The sequence below is a fragment of the Manis javanica genome, chromosome 15 (genome assembly GCF_040802235.1).
Source record: "Manis javanica isolate MJ-LG chromosome 15, MJ_LKY, whole genome shotgun sequence".
In the NCBI taxonomy this organism is placed as follows: Eukaryota; Metazoa; Chordata; class Mammalia; order Pholidota; family Manidae; genus Manis; species Manis javanica.
In genome coordinates this window covers 52,611,079-52,634,072 of record NC_133170.1, presented here as the reverse complement: position 1 = coordinate 52,634,072, position 22,994 = coordinate 52,611,079, and the positions used below count along the sequence as shown (strand labels likewise).

The 22,994-nt window shown below is 38.6% G+C and overlaps 1 protein-coding gene across 7 annotated transcripts in view; it reads right to left on the bottom strand.

The window, feature by feature from the left end:
- RBMS3 (RNA binding motif single stranded interacting protein 3) overlaps nucleotides 1-22,994 on the bottom strand; it is a 1,487,986-nt gene that overhangs the window by 247,370 nt on the left and 1,217,622 nt on the right. For all 7 annotated transcript variants that reach the window (XM_073222890.1, XM_073222891.1, XM_037008613.2 and 4 more), the window contains one exon: nucleotides 4,175-4,332. In XM_073222890.1, the coding sequence (XP_073078991.1) occupies nucleotides 4,175-4,332 (158 nt within the window). The remainder of the gene's footprint in view (nucleotides 1-4,174; nucleotides 4,333-22,994) is intronic.

The window sequence follows — 22,994 nt, the reverse complement described above, 5'->3', positions numbered from 1 at the left end:
CAAGCTTACATTCTAGGGTTTTTCTTTACTCACGATTATTTTCCTAGCTCCATATATTTGAGATAATAATGGGTAATGGTTTGCCAAACAAGCAACACAGGCCTTGTTAACTGGACTCAAGGTAGATATGATCCAGACATATTCCACACAATGAAACACACTTAGAGAAGCTTGATGGTCATTTCAAAACATCATATATTTGTCTACAAAGGACATACTGGTATTTTTTTAATAATTTTTAAAAATTCTTATATTTTCATTATGTGTATTCTGAATCAGAGCTATCATATTTCAGGAGATGCAGAGATAGGGAGCAAGAAGTATCAGGTAGTAGAAGGTGAAACCCATGTTAACAATATTCAAAGTTACTAAAGAAAATATAAAAATAATATTGTTAATCTGCTATTTATATTGATTTTTCATAATCAGGCTGTTATTTGTCTGCCTATAACCACAATTAATGTTTTTCCATAGTGAAAAGAAATAAAAACTGAAATTATTTATTTGGAAAGCTCCCTCCATCTGCAGGGAGAGGTAGAACACTGCACTGCCCGTACGTTAAAAGTCACTCAAACAAAACTCCATGAGAATCAAATAAAGAAAAGGGGTGAAAAATACTACAAAAAAACCACAAAGGTCCCTGTGCTCAGCAGTCTCTCACGCTCTTTAGCTCATCAGGGGACAGTAAACGCATTTCTTAAAGAGGGTCTGTGTTCCCAGATGTCCAGCTTCAACATCTGGATTAATTGTGAATGCTTACCCCCATCCCTTCTCCACTTTGGGTCATTCCTTCCCGACCCCTCATAACACTCTTTTAATGTGATTTTTGTTAGACAAACGGTGTCATGTTTCTGGGAATGGGAAATGGATAACATGAACACACAGTCAATGTCCCGCCAGCCTCGGGCTGATTTATACTCTGAACTTCACCCTTCAAGGCAGGCAAGGTAATCTGTTGGCACCCGCTGGCTGTGCAGTAGTGGGTCTGCCTGTCTGACTGTCAGCATTCCCACCATAAACGGCTGTTTTTAGAGGTTTATGAGTTGGCTATAAAATGCTGCCTGGAGGGGGGTGGATCTTACTAAATTGTTTTAAGTTACAAGGGACTAAAAAAAAAACAAAAACAAAAACATAAAACAAACCATAGAAAATAAAAGAAAATGTCTGTAATTTCAGACACTATCTAGTGCTTCTGGAACTTTGAAAAGCCTGTAATTGTGCTGTCTGTGTGCCCTTCTGGCATTCAGATCATTGCTTTAAAGTTCAATGTTTTAAATATAAAATAAAGCTACTGCCTTCACTTTGAAGAGATAGTTATCATAGAAGATTAATGTATAGCTTGCAAGTAAAACAATAGAGGGGGTTTCCCTTTTAGCCAAAGGAGTTTTAGGATCTCTTGTGCATGAATCAAGGACCACATCTGATGGTTAGAAGTGACCAATGATTGTATTCCAATGAAGACTGATGAAAAAATTGCTCAGGTTTGGTGAACTGAGATTGTCATAAATTCAAGGGATATGTACAGTTTACCAGGTACCATTATAGGCTGGCTGTTCTCCTAATCGAATGAACCTGTTCTTTCAATAATGCCTATGGTACTGTGAATTTTAAGAGGAAGAAACAATTTGTGAACCAGCAAAAGCTGGGCTGGTGCTCTCTCTAAGGGTCCAGGACACCTGTCTCAGAACTGGCTCATCATGATCATCAAACGCTCTCTGTCTGCATGTCGCTGTAGTCAAAAATAAACAAACGACAAACAGAAGCACCTAGCTTTGTCTGAAGGCTGGAAGGTCAGTGCAGGCGTCTTTGAAGAAAGGATGTCTAAGCCAGGATCTAAGGGATGAGTAGGCAGAAGCCAGGGGAGACTCATGGAAAGTATAACAGTCAAGAATGGTAGCCTGTGCCCATTATATGAGGCAGGAAGACAGGAGGTCAGGAAGGTGAGTGCTGTCAGGCATGTCCTTGGAGCAGTTAGTAGATCTAGTCCCTCAGGCCGCATGGAGGGATATAAGCAGGCTCAGAAATGACCAGATTTGTATTTTAAAGAGTCATTTGTGGTTTCTGTATGCATAATGCCCTGAAAGAGAAGCTGCATACAGAGCCAGCATAAAATAAGAATTTAAAATTCCTATCCCTCCTCAGTTCTTAGCTAAAGGAAAAAAAAAGTGTAGGTTTTACTCTTACATGATACTATGTGCTATGATTACAGTTTTGCCTCTTACAATGTGCATTCCTTGGTTTTTTGTTTAAGAATATTCTTCATGTTAAGCAAACTCAAAGTGCATAACAAAGATAAAAGTGAGAGAAATTAATAGCCCGATCTTGGTGTTATGGGCTGAATTGTGTCCCCCTCTATTAATATGTGGAAGTCCTAATCATTAGTAGCTCAGAATATTTGGAGATAGGGCTTTCAACGGTGTCATTTAATTAACGGCGGTCATATGGATGGGTCCCAATCCAATCTGATTGATGTCCTTTGAAGAAGAGGAGATTAGGACACCAACACAGAGGGAAGACTGCATGAAGATAAAGGGAAAAGAGGGCCATCTATAAACCAAGGAGAGAGGCCTCAAAGTAAACCAAACCTACTGACACCAGGAGCTTGGACTTCTTGCCTCTAGAATGGGGAGAAAATCCATGTCTGTTGTTTAAGCCACCCAGCCACCCAGTCTGCTGTGTTCTGTTATGGTAGCCCTAGCAAACTACTACATTTTGTACCAAAAATCCTTTGCAACTGGAGATCTTCTTAGGAAATGTGTTGTCTTGATGAAGTTGAAATATGTTCAGCTGCCCAGCAGGACTGCAAATGAAGGAGAAACTAATCTGCTAGATTTCTGGTGGTGAGAGGTGGGGCAAAAACCAAAGGAACACACGGGCTGTGTAGAGTGAACTCAGCCATCAGTGCAGTGAACTTCCACACTGCCTAGCCTCCACTGCAGGCTGCACACTAAGGGAGAACAACCGCACTGGGGAGGCTCAGACACCCAGGTGGTGTGATCTGGTCTGCCTTGACCGTGCAGATCAGCAGATAACAATGTTATCTCAGGCACGCACTCAAGTCAGGGAGATTTTCTTCATTCTGCCTATTTCTCTTCCAATCATCAAGCAAGTACCTTGCTTACATTTACTGGTCTGCTACATGAAGAACATGGGTGGGGCATAAAAAGAATTTTAAGATGTGGCCCATGACCTGTAGGAATCCAAGTCAGGGATCAGTTAATGTTTATGTTATAAATGGTGGACTTTCAAAGTGGGTTAAGAGAAGTTGGTTTGGAATTGTTTTTCCAGCGATGGCAGGGTTTCTCATAGGTAGACACACCTGTCTGCAGTGGGCTGACTTCCAGATGACATTCATCTGTCCATTCATCCATGCTAAGTCAGCTAGAGACACATAAACACAGTAAGCCTTCGAGACACAGCTCTTAACTTTTCTTCTTTGTCGTTGAACTGTTTCTTTCTCTCTGTGGTTTCTTTAGCTTTGTTCTTCATGAAAGCACAGCAGGTTCAACCATTTTAACTCCATTCCTGGCTGAGATCCTCTTTTGTAAACATTCCCTTCAAGTTAAAATGAAAATTACTCTTCCTTCTCCAACAAGAAAAAAAGCACAATTTGCTTTCTTCTGTTCTGCAAAAAACTTCAAAGCCACAGAGCAGGGGCCTCTTAAATGTAAATGCCGTCTTGGGCTCCCCTTATATTTCTGGGTTCCTTTGGGCATCCCAATAATTCCTGTTTCTCTAAATCTTTCCTCTCTTCTCTCTTCTCCTGATTGAGAAATTCTATCATCTTGTTCTTTGGAAATCAATTATAAAAACATTTGGATGCTTTGTTCACCACATGGACTCTTTAGCTTCGGGGTACAGGGCATTTATTATCCTCGGCAGAAATTGGCAGCATCTGATTTTTTTTTAATCTATAGGCATAGAGAGAACTGGAAACTGGGTATGCGTATCATTATGACCTGAGACACATCTAAACATTCTATGTGCATATTTCAGCAAGCACAAAGTATTTATGATTACATTGGAATTCTTCGGCTCAAAGATACAGAGAATTTATTGATAAGTTACCTGGTTTTTTGGAATATTCTCTTGCTTTGGACCCTAGTACTAGAGAGGAATGGAATAAAAAGGGCAAAATGAGGAAAAAAGTCACATGTGGAGCAAGGGTTTTTACCTGGCAAAGCCAACACCTCGGCTGACTCCATTAGCATCCCTTAGTATTCTTGTGGAAATGACATGCCCAAAGGGTTTCAGCATATTCTCAAGTTCCTGCTCATCCATGGAAATGGGGAGATTTGAGATGTAAAGGTTTGTTGGGTCTTGCTCTTGTTGCTAAGGGAAGGAAAGAAACAAATGCATTCAGTTCTGAATATTGAGAAACTTACTGCATAAATGCATGAACTTTTGCTTAAACGGCAAACTAAATCCCAATCTCCACCATGCTCTCAGAAGTTCTTTCATCAAGGGCACTGCTTCTTTCAAAGGAATTCCCTTCTTGCCTGAACATTTCTCATAGAAACAGCATCATCACTGAAAAGCATGCTTTCTATCCAGCCTCCTTACAAAAGTCTGATAAACTTGTATTTGCAATTAAACTAAGATAAGTAGGTATATTCTCTATCACCACTAACTACTACTTTTACTATGACCATTCTAACTACCATCACCACTAGTTACTAATGTTGCATCTAGTGAGTATTGACAACATGCTAGGCATTGTTGTAAACACTTAATGGGAATTATTTCATTTGATATTCCCAGTAAATACAACTGTTACCATTTTACAGATGACAAAATTGATCCCTAACTTGTCAAAGTTATATAGCTTGTAAGGGTTAAAGCCAGGGCTGAAATCTGGGGGTATGACGGAACTCTTTGGGCTTTACTGTCCTGCTCTACTGCCTTCCGCTAGACCAGTGGGTGGGGAGGAAGTGGTCCCAGAGCACCATCATCAAACTCAGCATTGCTGAGGAACTTCTTAGAAATACAAGTTCTCAGGCCCCACCTCAGAACTACTGAATCAGGAACCTGAGCGTGCGACAAGCAATCTGTGTTTTCACAAACTCTCTAGGTGATTCTGACGACTGCTCAAGTTCAGCAATTGCTGTCCTAGTCCATCCGTGAATATTTATATAGGAATGAGATGATGTTTATCACTTCCTGATCCAACAGCAAACAATTGTTAGTATTATTTCTATGTGCATAGATGTTCTCTATTTCACAGAAAGAATTAATCAGCTGGAACTTAGTTGTATGTGTGGCTCAAACTAAAACACAGCCATAAATCTGACATGATTAATCATTCATATCAAAATATATCAGGTATCTAACCAACCCATTATATCTGAAACAAAGCAACTACCTTAACTTCAAGGATAACTGAGATTAAATTGGAAAAAGACTACAGGAAGACTATAGGAAATATTATGTAACAGTAAAATAGCTTTTCTGAAGAGTTGATAACATTTTCTATAGCAAATTTAAGGTTTTAAGCACAATGAAAAACACAATAAACCAGATTCCAAATATTATTTCAGCTCTAAAACCAATTTTGGTATAAAACAGAACTCCATTATTTTTAACAGCTCTAAATATTCAGGCAGGTTATAACAGTTTTATTAAGCTTTGCGCTGAATGAGATATATTATTAGATTCATTTTTTCAAGTATAGTTTAGTTTTCAAGCTTTTATATCACCATGTAAAAAATAGTAAATATAAACATAATCAATCAATAAAAAAGATAACACAGCTTTCATATTTAGGAATATTATAAATGTATAAACCACAATTATAGTCAAACTCTCTCTCTTTCTCACACACACACACCACTAATAAATGGCATGATCCTAAAGAGGAAACAGAGATAATATTATCCTTTCTTAATGGTCATGGAGATTTTTTTGGTTTTTGCTTCAGACATAATAATGAACTTTATGTATATATAACTTTCACCATTTACAGTATTTCATTACTCATCATTTAATATTAATCTTCACATCATCCCTCCAAAGGTAGCTTGGCAAAACCACTATACTTACTGGATAATAAGGAAATGGAGGTATGAAAGATTCCTCATCTTGCCCAAGAACAATCCCATAATTAGTGACAGTTAGAATTAGAGTTAGTAACTGAATTTCCTATCTTCCAGCTCAGTGTATTATCCACTAGCCCAGTGTTTTCAAGCTTCAATGATTTGCTTGACATAGAAAGTTTTGCTATCCATGTACTATTATCTTATTTACTTAAAAGTTTTCTTTAAATCAATATACCTGTGGCCTTAAATAAATTTATTTAAAAAGATAATTTTATGCTGCCACCATTACTGAAAAGCTAGTATCACTTGGCATAAATAGGTTACTATAAGAATAGAGAACAAATACTTGTTATTAAATTATAGCTAGATACTTGGAGGACTTGACCCTTATGGTTGACTTAGTTATAGTTGAGATACTTAATTAAGAGACAGATGAGGAGCACACTAGTGCCAGATGGAGTGTTTTTCCTGGGAAGAATCAGAAATGAAAAACAACTAAGAAAAGAACTTTCTGATGATGTGATTTCTGGATCCCATACACCTAGATCTATTCAAGTTCCATAAGAGATGCATGTTCCACAGCCTGGGAGTGCCTGCATTTACCCAGAGAGTGTGCTGTCTGCTGCACAGGGCAATCTCATGAATGGGTTGGGATTTTCAAACTCTCCTTTGTCCTTGATCAGTCTAAATACCCACTCTCTCAGTGTACCATACAGATCTTTCCATTTTATCTAGGTGGTGATGCACCAGTTTGCTGTGACTTAAATACATTTCCAAATCCACCAAGTAGAGAAGGCATTGCAGCTTCTCAAAATGGTGTGCAGTAAACACACAAAGCTTAGTACATAAGGGATTGCCCAATAAATTATTTTCTGACTCTCATATTCAAACAGCAAGGCCAACTCCTTCATTTGTATTCACAGAGACAATATAGCATTGAATAGTGACATTCCTTAATTTGTATTCACAGAAAGAATATAACACTTGGCAGAGTTTTTTAAGTAATTCTGTCCTTTGAAATGCAGTAGAAGTCCTGAATACATTTGTTGACTTGACAATGGAATTTAACTTCTGCACAGAAGGAACTTTAAAATAATATCTACATTTATATTTTTACTTTCAATTTTATTTATGTATCAGGTTTACACAAATAGATGGTCACTTTCAAAAGGTTCTTTGGCCCTGTGAACCAAAGATCACTTTCCTTTTAACTTACCAGAAAAACTTCTCATGTGGCAATCTAAAAGAACTTCTTAAAAATCTTTTTGCAACTTAAGTTCATGATCATTTAGCTCCACAAGGATTTAAGGGGGCAACTGTCCAACCTGATCTTTTAATAGGTAGAAAAAAGCAAGCTAGAGGAGTACTTATGACTTGCTCAAGGCCACCCAGCTGCTTACTAATAGGCTAGAAATAAAACCCATGCCCTTTATACCTGGTCTAGTGTTCTTAAAATTCATGACACTGCCTCTTCTCTTAAAATCCAATGACTAATAGACAGCATGTTGTGGTTCAAAGGAATATTAGTACAGACAAAAAATAAATGTTGCTGAATTCCTTCTTTTAGTCACTTTTGCTTATTCATCAATTAATAAAAAGTTAAGGTTATGAAAAAAAAAAGAATTCCTAGTCTTGGTCAGCATTTTACATATAGACACTGAATGAATACTCTGCAGTGTATACTGGTTTGTCAAGTATATGACTACAAATCATGAATCTATTATATTTAATTGACCATGTCAACATAAGTAACTCCCCCATTTTGGCCTGTTTTGCTTCCACGGGGATTTCTTGATTTGTTATTTAGTTTTGTCAAAGATCAGGGAAAAGTTAAAAAGTACCCTCTCCCTTGTTAATGGGAACACTGTTCTTTCGGTCAAGAATATGTAAATATTTTTTTTTCTAAAGTGACTTCCCTTCTCTTGGATTTTTAGTAAACTGCCAAAGTAAGATTTATTGGCACTCGTCCATGCTGTAACATTTTAAAGCAACTTCAGAACATTTCAAGGTGGCCAAGCAAATGAATACAAATGCAGTTTAGTAATTGTTACCCATATCTAGATCAAAGGTTATGTTGGGACTGTGCTTTTGATATGTACTATGGCTATTATATATATATATGGCTCTGGAAAATGTAATTAGTAGAATAAGATTTCAAAACTTAATCTGATAGCACTTATGCCTGACAAAACTACATTTAAATATTCAGGAAATGGTTATTTGCATTACAGAATTAAAAGCAATATTTCTTAAGTGACTTGGGGTGGGGACCATTTTTATTTCCTATCTGCCATAGATGAATATTTACAAAATACAATACAAAAGTTAATAGGAAATAAAATAAAATTAAAAGATACACAAAATGCAAGTTGCAATTTTTTATTATTATATTCAACACACCAAAATTACATTTGTATTAAACATCATGTTAATGTGAAATTGCTATAAAAGGTTTTAAATGCTTGCTCTTAAGGTTTGTACTTATTCTCTCACAAAGTACTATTTGGTGGACCAAACTTTAAGTAACACTGTTTTGGGATTTTTTTTCAATTTTTTTCCACCATAATATATTAACCTATGAGTCTTACTATCTTATTAGTTTTTGCTTACTTTATATAGTATCAAGTTATCTTGCAAATGGATTTCTGCCCCGGGCAAGTTCACTATGGATTCAGTGAGACCGAGGAATGACAATGGAATATTCTTGGAGTGAAAGGGTTTATTACCCAGCTTGTTCTCCTGGCAATAGGCCGAGCACTAGAATTATGTCTGCATCCAACCATCTTCAGGTCTTTAATCTTCCTCATCTCTGCCTCCACCCAGAGCACTGGGCAGAGCTCTTTATATAGTGACTCAGTCAGTAACAGCTTATTGCCTATGGGTGTGGAAGCAGTAGCCTAGCAGCAGGCCAGTTACATCATCAAGCACTTTAGGTTCAGGTGAGGATCCTGGCCATAGGAACCTTCACTTTATCCACACAAGTCCTTTTTTAATCGCAAAATTGTGTGTAACCTATATATAGTTATTTTTGAGCTATTAGGTAGACAAAGCAGTCTTGAGATGAATTATTCTGAATGGGAGTGATACAACATCCAGAAATATCCTATGAAACTTTGAAAAAGCTCTAAAGCAACATGTGACTATAATAATTTAAAAACACATTCAGAGGGATGTTCATATAGACTAAGGATAATATTTATTATTATTATTATTAGGATAGTAATATTTATTATTACTTTACAGAGAGCAGAGTTTTCCAGTAGTCAGTGTTTCAGGGTCATTGTATTTTATGTTGTTGTGGATAAAGTGAAGGTTCCTGTGGCCAGGATTCTCACCTGGCCCTGGTTGGCTAGCTCACTACACATGTGTGGGTAATATGTTGCTGTTGACTCTATATAAAGAACTCGGCCCAGTGCTCTGGATGACATGGTGGCACAGCTGCAAGGCTGCAGGAGAGCAGAGATGAGACTAGAGTGGTGGCAATACCAAGGATAGAGACTGAGATGGATGTGGGTGCAGAGAGGTCCAGAGGCAGAGACCAGCTTGCTGCAATGCAGACTCGCTCTGAGTGGATGGGATTCTAGTGATTGACCTGACACTGTGGAAATAAAGTTGGGTATAACCCTTTCACCCTAAGAATGTTCTACTGTCATTTCTTTGGTCTCATTGAATTCATAGGGAACTTGTCCAGGGCTGATGCCCATTGGCACACTACAAATGAGAAAACTGGTCTTGACATCTTAATAGGGTTACCAAGGTCACATGGTTGGAAGTAAATACACGTCGTAAGTGATATTTTTTCTATTCTTGATTCAGTACTCTTTTTATCACACTAAGCCAACTCTGGGGATTGCCTATAAATATTGCTATTCAATGGATCTCACCTGTAGAGAGGGAAATCAGGTAGACAAAGGATTGTTTTTAATGCAATAGTACATTTTAAATGTTGCAGCAATTTAAAAATTAATAATAAAAACAAAATGTTTTTTTTCACGCTGAAAACAGAAGCAGGCAGTGAGGGCTGCCTGTGTTTGCAAACTGCCCTAAAGGCATCTGTGGTTTTGGAAGTAGTTATCACTAACTTGGTACAAAGATGCTCTCACACTTCTAGTGGTATTGTCAGCATGTTTGGGACATGACTATGGGAGTACAGCACCTCTAAGGAGACCTGGAGGAAGCCTGCCATATGTGCTTTGGTATCATACACATGTGAGATCGTTAGTTTTATGCAAAACCTGCCTAGACCACAGGGTCCTCAGATAGTTGGTAAAACATTATTCTGGATGTATCTGTGAGTGTGTTTTCTGGATGAGTTTAACATTTGAATCCCTAGACTGAGAATCAGATTGCTCTCTCTCATGTGGGTGGGCCCAATGCAATCAGCTGAAGACCTGGATAGAACAAAAAGGCTGGTCTTCCTCTGAGGTAAGAGAGGATTCTTCCTGCCTGATGGCGTTTGAGCTGGGGTGCTGTTTCTTTTTCTGCCTTCAGACTCAAATTGAAACATTTCTTGGATCTCTAGCCGGGTATCCACACTGGAACTACCTGGGTGTCCAGCTAGCTGATTGCAGATCCAGGAACTTACTCACCTCCATAGTCATGTGGGTAGATACCCTATAACAAATGAATACATATATATCTCCAATTGGTTCTATTTCTCTGGAGAACCTTAAGTAATATAATGTATTAATTTTGTCAAATCTGTATTGCTATGAAAAAAATGGGCCTTCCCCTAAGATAGTTGCCCCAGCAGGACACATTGGAGGGAGTGCACTGACAAGCAAAGGAAAAAGTAAGAAGGGCTGTCAACAGGTAAGATTTCAGCTGCAAGTGGTGCCTACGAAACATGTCTGCTGTCCTATTTGTTAAGTGGTGAAAGGGGCTGCCCTAGGTTTCCAATTGCCTTCACCCTCCACTAAAAGAGAGGGTGATTTCTCACTCCCACAGTAAGTTAGAGAAGGATGACTAGCAGTTTTTCCTCCCAAGGCACCAATAAGAGTGATTTCCCTAAAATAAGAACCAATAAGAGCAAATTCCCTAAGGAACACACATCTTAAAAGCAGCATTTAATTATTTCAGATTTAATGTAAGCACAGCATTGGCAAGTGGGATGCACATTCTCAAGTTCAATCAGATGGTTTAATTCTGGAAGACAAATTCAGCAGATGCCTGAACTTCCCTGCCTGCCCCACCGGTTACTTGTGCTACTCTTTAAGGATTCTGTTTCTAGATCAATTGAGAAGCCTTGAGCAGAGATGAGCGGTGCATGAGATTCAATGAGCCTGTTGAGTCTTGATGACTGAACTTGAATTACCTGTGGTCCTGGAACAGGAGGCCAGACTGGATTCTTTGACTTCTCCCTCTGCACGCACCTCATGAACCCCAGCTCAGTATCACCAGTTATCAGCCCTGACGTGATGCTTTCTCCTGCGAGAAGATGCTAAATTAACATTTTACAATATTGAGATCTCTCTATAGTTTCATTGTAATATATCATGGTATCACAAATAGGTACAGTTTTGTACTCAGGGTCCTGACAATAAAAAATGAGAACAGGAAACAAAACTATAGAGAACTACTCAATATTGTAAAGAAATCACAGCACCTTTTCTCAGAGTCTGATTCAGCTCCTCGAAGGGGCTTTCCAGGGATGTCGGTTTTGTTAGTGTGCTGTGAACTCTGGGAGAGGAAGCTGTCGCTTGATTTGTTGACAACAACTTATGATTCCTTTCAAACAACTGAAATTATGGAAATAGCATGAATATGGCCATAGTTTGCTATAGGAGTTTATTGATTTCTTCCAAAATAATCACCACCATGCATAGAAATATAGGACAGATGCAAATCATTTTTGTATATTCTGCCTAGGATATGAGAGCTTAGACAGGCTGAACCTCCCGTGCATATTTGGCATATACACACATGACGGTATCACTGAGATGTAAAGATGTTAGGGACATCCACTCAAGATACACCATTCTCATTGTATGCTATGCAAATGATAGCCCAGGACACACACAAATTGTGACTTTCAGAATCGTGCAGTGGAACTCCTATGAAATTAGGGCAGCCTGATAAAATAAGGACATCCTATTAAATGGGAATTTCTGATAAACAACAAATGAAGTTTTAATATAGGTATTTCCAAATATTACATGAAACATATACTAACATATTCATTGGGGCATAGGATTGACAGTATCATGTTACACAAATTATTAACTGTTAGATGGAATTTATATTATTCCCATTTTGTGGTACATTATTATCTAATATTTATTTTAAGCTTACTGTGTACCAAGCACTATGCTTTAAAGTTACTGAAATTCCTTATGGTTTTATTCCTTAAAACTGCCCTTGAGGGAGATAGGGTTAATGGCCGTACTTTATGTGTGAGGAGGCTGAGGTTAAAAGAGGCCAGGCAATTGCCTAAATTCACACAGCTATTAAGAAATCCAACTAGAAACTCAAATCTATTTGAATCAGAAGCCCAGGATTTCAACAAATGTGCAGAGTATTTAATGGCTGGCTCACAGCTTTTCCTGACAGATCAAGGTGAAGGAGCCACCATTAGACACATTCCGTGGGTGTTCAGTGTGTGAACCTACTTAGCAGCGCAATGTACGTCTTTGACTAAGAACAGAAATTACTTGAGCATCCTGAGCGGATGGGACAGCAAAAAATGACCTATGTTCAGATTTCATCACAAGGCAGGAGCAACACAATTTCCCAAGTTACTAAGAAAAACATACCTGGTGAGTTTTCTTCTTTCCTCTATTTCATGAGGATACATTCTTAAAACTATTTTTTTAATATATAGAAAGTGGAAAACCACAGCTTTGTACATAAGATGTTTCTGTTGTATTGCTCTTTCACTTGAATCTACTTTCATTCCTAAATCGTTCACTGTCCGTGGGACAGGAAACCAGCTTTGTGAAGCTGCGCGCATTTCACATGTTACAGAGGAAGAGGAGGCAGTCAGCTCCGCACTGGCACTTTAAATAAAAACAAAATCAAAACACAAGTTCAGCTACACACATTTATATTCTGTCAGTCTAAGTGAAGAATGGTATATCCTAGGTTTATTTAATCCTGGTTTTTCCAAAGAGAGCCTGAAAAAGCATTTGGTGGCCTATGATCCTTAACATCAGCTTGGAGAAAGTGTGTGTGTGTGTGTGTGTGTGTGTGTGTGTGTGTGTGTGTGTGTGTCCGTGTCCCGGTGAAAGCTGATGTATCCAACAGGAATGCGGGCGGCAGGGGAACCTAACTTGGTGCTATGGTCTTGCTTCTATTACTTAGATTGACAAGGTGACCTTGGTAGAGGACAGAAAGCAGGAGGTATCACAGCAGGTTGAAAGTGTTCAAATGAGAGAAAACCTTTGCCTTTTAAAAGAGCACATCCCATCATCATTGCCAGCTCTTATTTGGCACATATGTTAATTGCAATTTTCTTTTTTTTTTTTTTGCTTTTTTTATTTTATTTTACTTTATTTTTATTTTTATTTTGGTATCATTAATCTACAATTACATGAAGGACATTATGTTTACTAGGCTCCCCCCTTCACCAAGTCCCCCCCACATCCTGGTTCACAGTCACTATCCATCAAAATAGTAAGATGCTGTAAAATCACTACTTGTCACCAAGTTCACAGTCACTGTCCTTCAACATAGTAAGATGCTGTAAAATCACCACTTGTTTTCTCTGTGTTGCACAGCCCTCCCTGTGCCCCCCCCAACACTATACATACTAATCGTAATGCCCCCTTTCTTTTCTTCCCACCCTTATCCCTCCCTTCTCACCTGTCCTCCCCAGTCCCTTTCCCTTTGGTAACTATTAGTCCATTCTTGGGTTCTGTGCTTATGCTGCTGTTTTGTTCCTTCAGTTTTCTTTTGTGCTTATACTCCTCATATGAGTGACATCATTTGGTACTTGTCTTTCTCCACCTGGCTTATTTCACTGAGCATAATACCCTCTAGCTCCATCCATGTTGTTGCGAATTGTAGGATTTGTTTTTTCTTATGGCTGAGTAATATTCCATTGTGTATATGTACCACCTCTTCTTTATCCATTCATCTACTGATGGACACTTAGGTTGCTTCCATTTCTTGGCTATTGGAAATAGTGCTGCAATAAACGTAGAGGTGCATCTGTCTTTTTCAAACTGGGCTGTTGCATTTTTAGGGTAAATTCCTAGAAGTGGAATTCCTGGGTCAAATGGTACTTCTATTTTGAGCATTTTTAGGAACCTCTATACTGCTTTCCACAATGGTTGAACTAACTTACATTCCCACCAGCAGTGTAGGAGGGTTTCCCCTTTCTCCACAACCTAGCCAACATTTGTTGTTGTTTGTCTTTTGGATGGTAGCCATCCTTACTGGTGTGAGATGATATCTCATTGTGGTTTTAATTTGCATTTCTCTGATGACAAGCGATGTGGAGCATCTTTTCATGTGTCTGTTGGCCATCTGCATTTCTTCTTTATAGAACTGTCTATTCAGCTCCTCTGCCCATTTTTAATTGGATTATTTGCTTTTTGTTTGTTGAATTGTGTGAGCTCTTTATATATTTCGGATGTCAACCCTTTATCGGATCAGTCATTTTCGAATATATTCTCCCATACTGTAGGATACCTTTTTGTTCTATTGATGGTGTCCTTTGCTATACAGAAGCTTTTCAGCTTGATATAGTCCCATTTGTTCGTTTTTACGTTTGTTTCCCTTGCCCGGGGAGATATGTTCAAGAAGAGGTCACTCATGTTTATGTCTAAGAGATTTTTGCCTATGTTTTTTTCTAAGAGTTTTATGGTTTCATGACTTACATCCAAGTCTTTGATCCATTTCGAATTTACTTTTGTGTATGGGGTTAGACAGTGGTCCAGTTTCATTCTCTTACATGTAGCTGTCCAGTTTTGCCAGCACCATCTGTTGAAGAGACTGTCATTTCCCCATTGTATGTCCATGGCCCCTTTATCGAATATTAGTTGACCATATATGTTTGGGTTAATGTTTGGAGTCTCTATTCTGTTCCATTGGTCTGTGGCTCTGTTCTTGTGCCAGTACCAAATTGTCTTGATGACTGTGGCTTTGTAGTAGAGCTTGAAGTTGGGGAGTGAGATCCCCCCCACTTTATTCTTCCTTCTCAGGATTGCTTTAGCTATTCAGAGTCTTTGGTGTTTCCATATGAATTTTTGAACTATTTGTTCCAGTTCATTGAAGAAAGCTGTTGGTAATTTGATAGGGATTGCATCGAATCTGTATATTGCTTTGGGCAGGATGGCTATTTTGACGATATTAATTCTTCCTAGCCAAGAGCATGGGATGAGTTTCCATTTGTTAGTGACCTCTTTAATTTCTCTTAAGAGTGTCTTATAGTTTTCAGGGTATAGGTCTTTCACTTCCTTTATTAGGTTTATTCCTAGGTATTTTATTCTTTTTGATGCTATTGTGAATGGAATTGTCTTCCTGATTTCTCTTTCTATTAGTTTATTGTTAGTGTATAGGAAAGCCACAGATTTCTGTGTGTTGATTTTGTATCCTGCAACTTTGCTGAATTCCGATATTAGCTCTAGTAGTTTTGGAGTGGAGTCTTTAGGGTTTTTTATGTACAATATCATGTTATCTGCAAATAGTGACAGTTTAACTTCTTCTTTACCAGTCTGGATTCCTTGTATTTCTTGGTTTTGTCTAATTGCCGTGGCTAGGACCTCCAGTACTATGTTAAATAACAGTGAGGAGAGTGGGCATCCCTGTCTTGTTCCCAATCTCAGAGGAAAAGCTTTCAGCTTCTCACTGTTCAGTATGATGTTGGCTGTGGGTTGATCATATATGGCCTTTATTATGTTGAGGTACTTCCCCTCTATACCCATCTTGTTGAGAGTTTTTATCATGAATGGCTGTTGAATTTTGTTGAATACTTTTTCAGCATCTATGGGGATGATCATGTGGTTTTTGTCTTTCTTTTTGTTGATGTGGTGGATGATGTTGATGGATTTTCGAATGTTGTACCATCCTTGCATCCCTGGGATGAATCCCACTTGGTTATGGCATATGATCCTTTTGATGTCTTTTTGAATTCGGTTTGCTAATATTCTGTTGAGTATTTTTGCGTCTGTGTTCATCAGGGATATTGGTCTATAGTTTTCTTTGTTGGTGGGGTCTTTGCCTGGTTTTGGTATTAGGGTGATATTGGCTTCATAGAATGAGTTTTGGAGTATTCCGTCCTCTTCTATTTTTTGGAAAACTTTAAGGAGAATGGGTATTATTTCTTCTCTGTATGTCTGATAAAATTCCAAGGTAAATCCATCTGGCCCGGGGGTTTTGTTCTTTGGTAGTTTTTTGATTACCACTTCAATTTCGTTGCTGGTAATTAGTCTGTTTAGATTTTCCGTTTCTTTCTGGGTCAGTCTTGGAAGGTTGTATTTTTCTAGGAAGTTGTCCATTTCTCCTAGGTTTCCCAGCTTGTTAGCATATAGGTTTTCATAGTACTCTCTAATAATTCTTTGTATTTCTCTGGGGTCCGTCGTGATTTTTCCTTTGTCGTTTCTGATTCTGTTGATGTGTGTTGACTCTCTTTTCCTCTTAATTAGTCTGGCTAGAGGTTTCTCTATTTTGTTTATTTTCTCGAAGAACCAGCTCTTGGTTTCATTGATTTTTGCTATTGTTTTATTCTTCTCAATTTTATTTATTTCTTCTCTGATCTTTATTATGTCCCTCCTTCTGCTGACCTTAGGCCTCATTTGTTCTTCTTTTTCTAATTTTGATAATTGTGAAATTAGACTATTCATTTTGGATTGTTCTTCCTTCTTTAAATATGCCTGGATTGCTATATACTTTCCTCTTAAGACTGCTTTCGCTGCGTCCCACAGAAGTTGGGGCTTTGTGTTGTTGTTGTCGCTTGTTTCCATATATTGCTGGATCTCCATTTTAATTTGGTCATTGATCCATTGATTATTTAGGAGCATGCCATTAAGCCTCCATGTGTTTGTGAGCCTTTTTGCTTTCTTTGTACAATTTATTTCTAGTTTTATGCCTGTGCGGTCTGAAAAGTTAGTTGGTAGGATTTCAATCTTTTGGAATTTACTGAGGCTCTTTTTGTGGCCTAGTATGTGGTCTATTCTGGAGAATGTTCCATGTGCACTTGAGAAGAATATGTATCCTGTTGCTTTTGGATGTAGAGTTCTGTAGATGTCTATTAGGTCCATCAGTTCTAGTGTGTTGTTCAGTGCCTCTGTGTCCCTACTTATTTTCTGTCTGGTGCATCTGTCCTTTGGAGTGAATGGTATGTTGAAGTCTCTCAAAATGAATGCACTGCATTCTATTTCATCCTTTAATTCTGTTATTATTTGTTTCCCATATGTTGGTGCTCCTGTGTTGGGTGCATATGTATTTATAATGGTTATATCCTCTTGTTGGACTGAGCCCTTTATCATTATGTAATGCCCTTCTTTATCTTTTGTTACTTTCTTTATTTTGATGTCTATTTTGTCTGATTCTAGTTTGCAACACCTGCCTTTTCTCTCTATAGTTTGCATGAAATATCTTTTTCCATCCTTGACTTTTAGTCTGTGCATGTCTTTGGGATTGAGGTGAGTCTCTTGTAAGCAGCATATGGATGGGTCTTACATTTTTATCCATTCTATTACTCTGTGTCTTTTGATTGGTGCATTCATTCCATTTCCCTTTAGGGTGATTATTGAAAGGTATGTACTAATTGCCATTGCAGGCTTTAAGTTTGTGGTTACCAAAGGTTCAAGTTTAGCTTCTTTACTCTCCTACAGTCTAACTTAACTCACTTATTGAGCTATTATAAACACAGTCTGATGGTTCTTTATTTCTCTCCCTTCTTATTCCTCCTCCCCCCTTCTTCATATGCAGGTGTTTTGTTCTGGGCTCTTTTTAGCAGTGCTCCCATCTAGAGCAGTCCCTGTAAGATGTCCTGTAGAGGTGGTCTGTGGGAGGCAAATTCCCTCAACTTTTGCTTGTCTGGGAATTGTTTAATCCCTCCTTCATATGTAAATGATAATCATGCTGGATACAGTATTCTTGTTTCGAGGCCCTTCTGTTTCATTGCATTAAGTATATCATGCCATTCTCTTCTGGCCTGTAGGGTTTCTGTTGAGAAGTCTGATGATAGCCTGATGGGTTTTCCTTTGTAGGTGACCTTTTTTTTCTCTCTGGCTGCCTTTAATACTTTGTCTTTGTCTTTGATCTTTGCCATTTTATTTATTATGTGTCTAGGTGTTTCCCTCCTTGGATTCCTTGTTGTGGGAATTCTGTGTACCTCTGTGGTCTGAGAGGCCATTTCCTCCCCTAGTTTGGGGAAGTTTTCAGCAATTATTTTTCAAAGACACTTTCTATCCCTTTTTCTCTCTCTTCTTCTTCTGGTACCCCCATAATGCCGATGTTGTTCCATTTCGATTTGTCACTCAGTTCTCTTAAAATTCTTTCATTCCTGGAGATCCTTTTATCTCTCTCTGCATCAGCTTCTCTGCATTCCTGTTCTGTGTTTTCTTGTCCATTAATGTTCTCCTGCATCTCATCCATTCTGTTTTTGAAGTCCTTCCAGAGCTTGTTTTATTTCTGTATTCACCTTCCTTTGTTCTTGAATATTTCTCTGCAAGTTCATCAGCATGGTTATGACTTTTGTTTTTAATTCTTTTTCAGGAAGACTGGTTAAATCTATCTCCCCAGGTTCCATCTCAGGGGAAGATGTAGCAGATATCGAAGCTGTCTGGGTTAGTCTTGTCTGGATCAAATTTTTTTGCCTTTTCATGTTGATAGGTGCAATGGTGGGCTTTTGACTTTCTGTCAGCTGGGAGGGCCAAGGCTTTCCACTAGCTCCTGGCCTTTCTTTACTGGGACAACTGCGACCCCTAGTGGCTTGTGTTGGGAAATTGCGTGTAGACTGGGTCTCTGTATCTTGCCCGGCCGATATGGAGGAAGCACCCTTGCTGTGGGCGTGGCCAGCCTCAGGCTGCTGCTCTGCTATGGCGGCCCCGAGGGGTAATGGATGGGGGGCTGTTTGACTGTTTACCTCCATGAGGGGTCTCAGAGCTGTCGCCCAGGGGGTTAGTGCACCCGGGGTTCCCTGGAATTTCCAGCTGCTGGACTGTGGCCTGGGAAGCTTCCGTCCAGCTGTGGCGTCTCTGTCCCTTTAAGACTTTCAAAAAGCACTCGCTTTTCTTTGTCACAGGGGTGCCGGCTTCGGGACCTGCTCAAAGGTCTTGCTGTCCTGTTTCCCTAGTTTCCAGCAGTCCACACATGCACTGTGTCTGCACTCCGGTGTGGATGGCTGGGGCTGGGTGTTTAACAGTCCTGGGCTCCCTGTCCCTCCCTGCTCTGACTCCTCTCCTCCCACCGGGAGCTGGCGTGAGGGGAGCTCGGGTCCTGCTGGGCTGAGGCTTGTATCTTACCCGTTTCACCGGGCACTGGATTCTCGCAGGTGTGGATGTAGTCTCGCTGTTGTCCTATGTCTTCTGGTCTCTCTTTTAGGATTAGTTGTATTTGTTGTATTTTTAAAAATATGTATTTTTAAATTCGGAAGGAGATTCCCATTGTCCTACTCACGCCGCCATCTTGGCTCCGCCTCCCTAATTGCAATTTTCTTAAAACTAATTAGTGGGAAAGAGGTAAGTCTTACAACAAGTTAAATTAATTTTACCAAGACTGCCTAGAACATCAATGGAAAAGGAATACATATGTCTCGGTTTTCTGCTTGGTTCTACCTGTAGGAGACCTCAAGCCCAGCAGACCAGTGCACCTGAGTGCTGGGAGGCACATAGGCACAGCACTGACTCACATATCTTGACTCAAGACACTTTACTGAATAGTCACCCACCTACTTCTGACATCATTGCTATTGGCTATTCATTCACTTTAATCCTCCAGTAGATGCCAGCCGCTGAGCTGCGTCTTGAGGACAGAGACCTGATAGGCTGTGATGTCTGCCTGCCTTAGACATTTCAGCCTAGAGGATGGTCTACAACTAAATTTCAATATGGAAGAGCTATTTCTCACAACTAACATGTGAGTGCAACCAAAAATGTAGCCATTTGCCTCCTATACGCCTGTAGTCCTTAACTTGTAATTCTATTTTTCTCAAAATGGTGACTAGACCATCTAAATTATTTCCGAACGGTGTTTTGACACATCACAAGCATGAAAATTAATTCTTGAAATGTAGAAAAAACACCTTTGGATAGGTTAAGCTTTAAAACAACCAACCACACATTACAGTTTGGGCTGTCCATTTAGAAATACTTATACATGTATATATGTATCTTCAACAAAAGAAATTATATTCAAAAGCCTCCAGAAAACTGGGTAGGAATAATGTGGGAAGAGATAGTGACATGGTGGCTGATATTAATCAGTTCTCTGATACTACCTATTGATTAACATTTCTTAGCAAATTTCCTGAGCTACAAAATAAAAATACTAATAACCTCAGAGAGTTATTGGGGGAATTCAATGATACACTATACTAAAAATTTAGTAGAGTGCCAAGTACATAGAAGAAATTCAGTAACTCATTATTCTTTCTATAATTATAAAATTATAACATTATTATAAATATAAATAAATTTAAGACATTGCAAGAGGACAGTTATTACCTAATTTAAGTCATGTTCATAAAAGAGCACTTATTGCTATTTAGAATCAGTCCCACTGCGTTTCTCATAGGTGAAAACTTATTAGATATGACAGTAAATCATGTGGAGGTGGGCATATTAAACTGATAATGAGATGAGATTCTTAAAATGTGGCCACTGTATCAGCAAGAGAATCTACAAATATATCACAGTAGCGGGGGAAAGATGGGTAGAACACTGTTCCTATCATTTATGAGCTAAAAAGATTAATGATTTATTACTGGGCTCATTAATCAAAACCATGTGGCTTTTTTTTTTTTTTCAAGGAGCAATTCTGCTCTTCAAGTCAATTAGCCCACCAAAGCTTTTACACGGAAGAAGCTGCAATGTTATTCAGACTTCCCAGGGAGTATTTTAGAGTTTAAAATAAATGCTATTATTCAGAAGATACCCAATTGCTAAGCTTCTTAAATTCATACAATTGGGAACCTGCAGTACATTAAAATACTGAAACTCATTACCAGTCTTATTTTCCCACAGCTTTAGAGTCATTGGCATTCTCTGCACAGTTAAGAACAATAAAATGCTCCTGGCTTCGGAGAAGAGAGTGGCTCTCGTGCCTTCGGCTCCACTTCAATGAATCACTGAGGCAGAACTGGCACCCAACCTTTGAGACAATGGCAGCTTCTGCCAGATTAGCCTAACGCCTGGATAGGGATGCACAACTCGCTAACGTGCTACATTTAAAGAGGAAAGAAAAAAGTAAGCTAGTTATAGTCATCATTTATCTTTACCTTGTTAGAGTGCTATTCAAAACGTTTGAGCATAAATACACAAAACATTAGCAATGATTTTAACCCCTAAGATGAAATAAGAACTGATGAGTCGCTTCTTACATAAATAAATAACTATATAGAGGAGGGATCCTTAAAGTAGAACGCAAACTAATACAAATAGGAGGGATGTCGCAATCACAAAATCACCACTTGGTCATCCTCGTGGGGACTAATGCAAGCAAGAGTGGTCAGTGTATGTCAAAATGAATGAGTAAAAGCCTGAGGAGAACTAAGAAGTGTATAAAATCACAAAGAATTACCTCCCGCCCCTGCAATTATTGAATTACAAAGGGAACTAGTAACTTTTCCATGGGGATATGCAGCAGACAACAACTCAAGTGATCAAAGTAGCACCAGCAGGATGGGGCAAGTTGGTGACCACGTGCCTCCTAACGCGGAACACTAGAAAGACAGGACACCCGATGGCATTCCTCCCAGCAGTGCATAACCCGGGCCTACTCACGGGAGAGCATCAGACAGACCAAAGGTGAGGGACATCCTATACGATAATTGGTCCACCATTTGTAACACTATCGAGATGATGAAAGACTGAGGAATTATTGTAAATTAAACTAAAGAGATATGGCCAGCACATGTAGCACTGCTCCTAGATGGAATCTCGCATCCATTCCTGTAAAATTTTGTTTATTATAAAAGACATTACTGGTATTTGAGTGACTTCTAAAGCTTTGACATTGTTAGTGGATCAATGTTAACTTCCTGATTTTGATGATTTGCCATGTATAAATGTCTTTAGTATTAGGAAATACAACAAAAGTGTTTATGGATAATGGGGCATCATTTCTGTAACTTACTCTCAAATATTTTAGAATAATACTAATCATATGACATATTTATAAAGATAATGATAAACATGGGAGATGTTTATTTACTATGTGGAAAATCTGGGTGAAAAGCATTATACTTACTATTCTTGCAACATTCCTGCAAGTTCAAAATTATTTGAAAATAAAAGGTGAAACAACTGCAAAAGTTGAATAAATAAGCTACTAGTCTTGATAACTAAAATCCCCTCAAAATATGTTTATCATAAGTACTTCACCTTATAAAAGAAATATAAGGCAGTATACATTCTTTATCTTGCATTTAAACTGTACTCCCTCAAGACAGAACAAAAAGCATGGAATTCAGCATCTGTTTTCCTTTATACAATGTTATTACAACACAAAACAACACCTTGGACAGTGTCCATTTGTTTGGTTCATTGTATACTCCTAGCTCGTGGTCTCCACTGATGGTTTTAGTAATATTTCTGCTCAGGTGACTGAATGGAAAGAATAAAGATGGGGATTCAAACTGGGTCCCAGGAATCTAAAAATAATGGCACATAAAAGAAGAGCCAGACAGATTCTCTTTAAATGTAGACACAATTCTTCTCCAACACCACCATGCTTCCCATGACTTTGACAGATTTTCTCCTTATAATATAGCCTACACATGCACTGTCAAGGTCATGTCTTCATTTGTAGACACAAAGCCAATGCCTTTGAGAGTTTTTAACTTCATGCAAA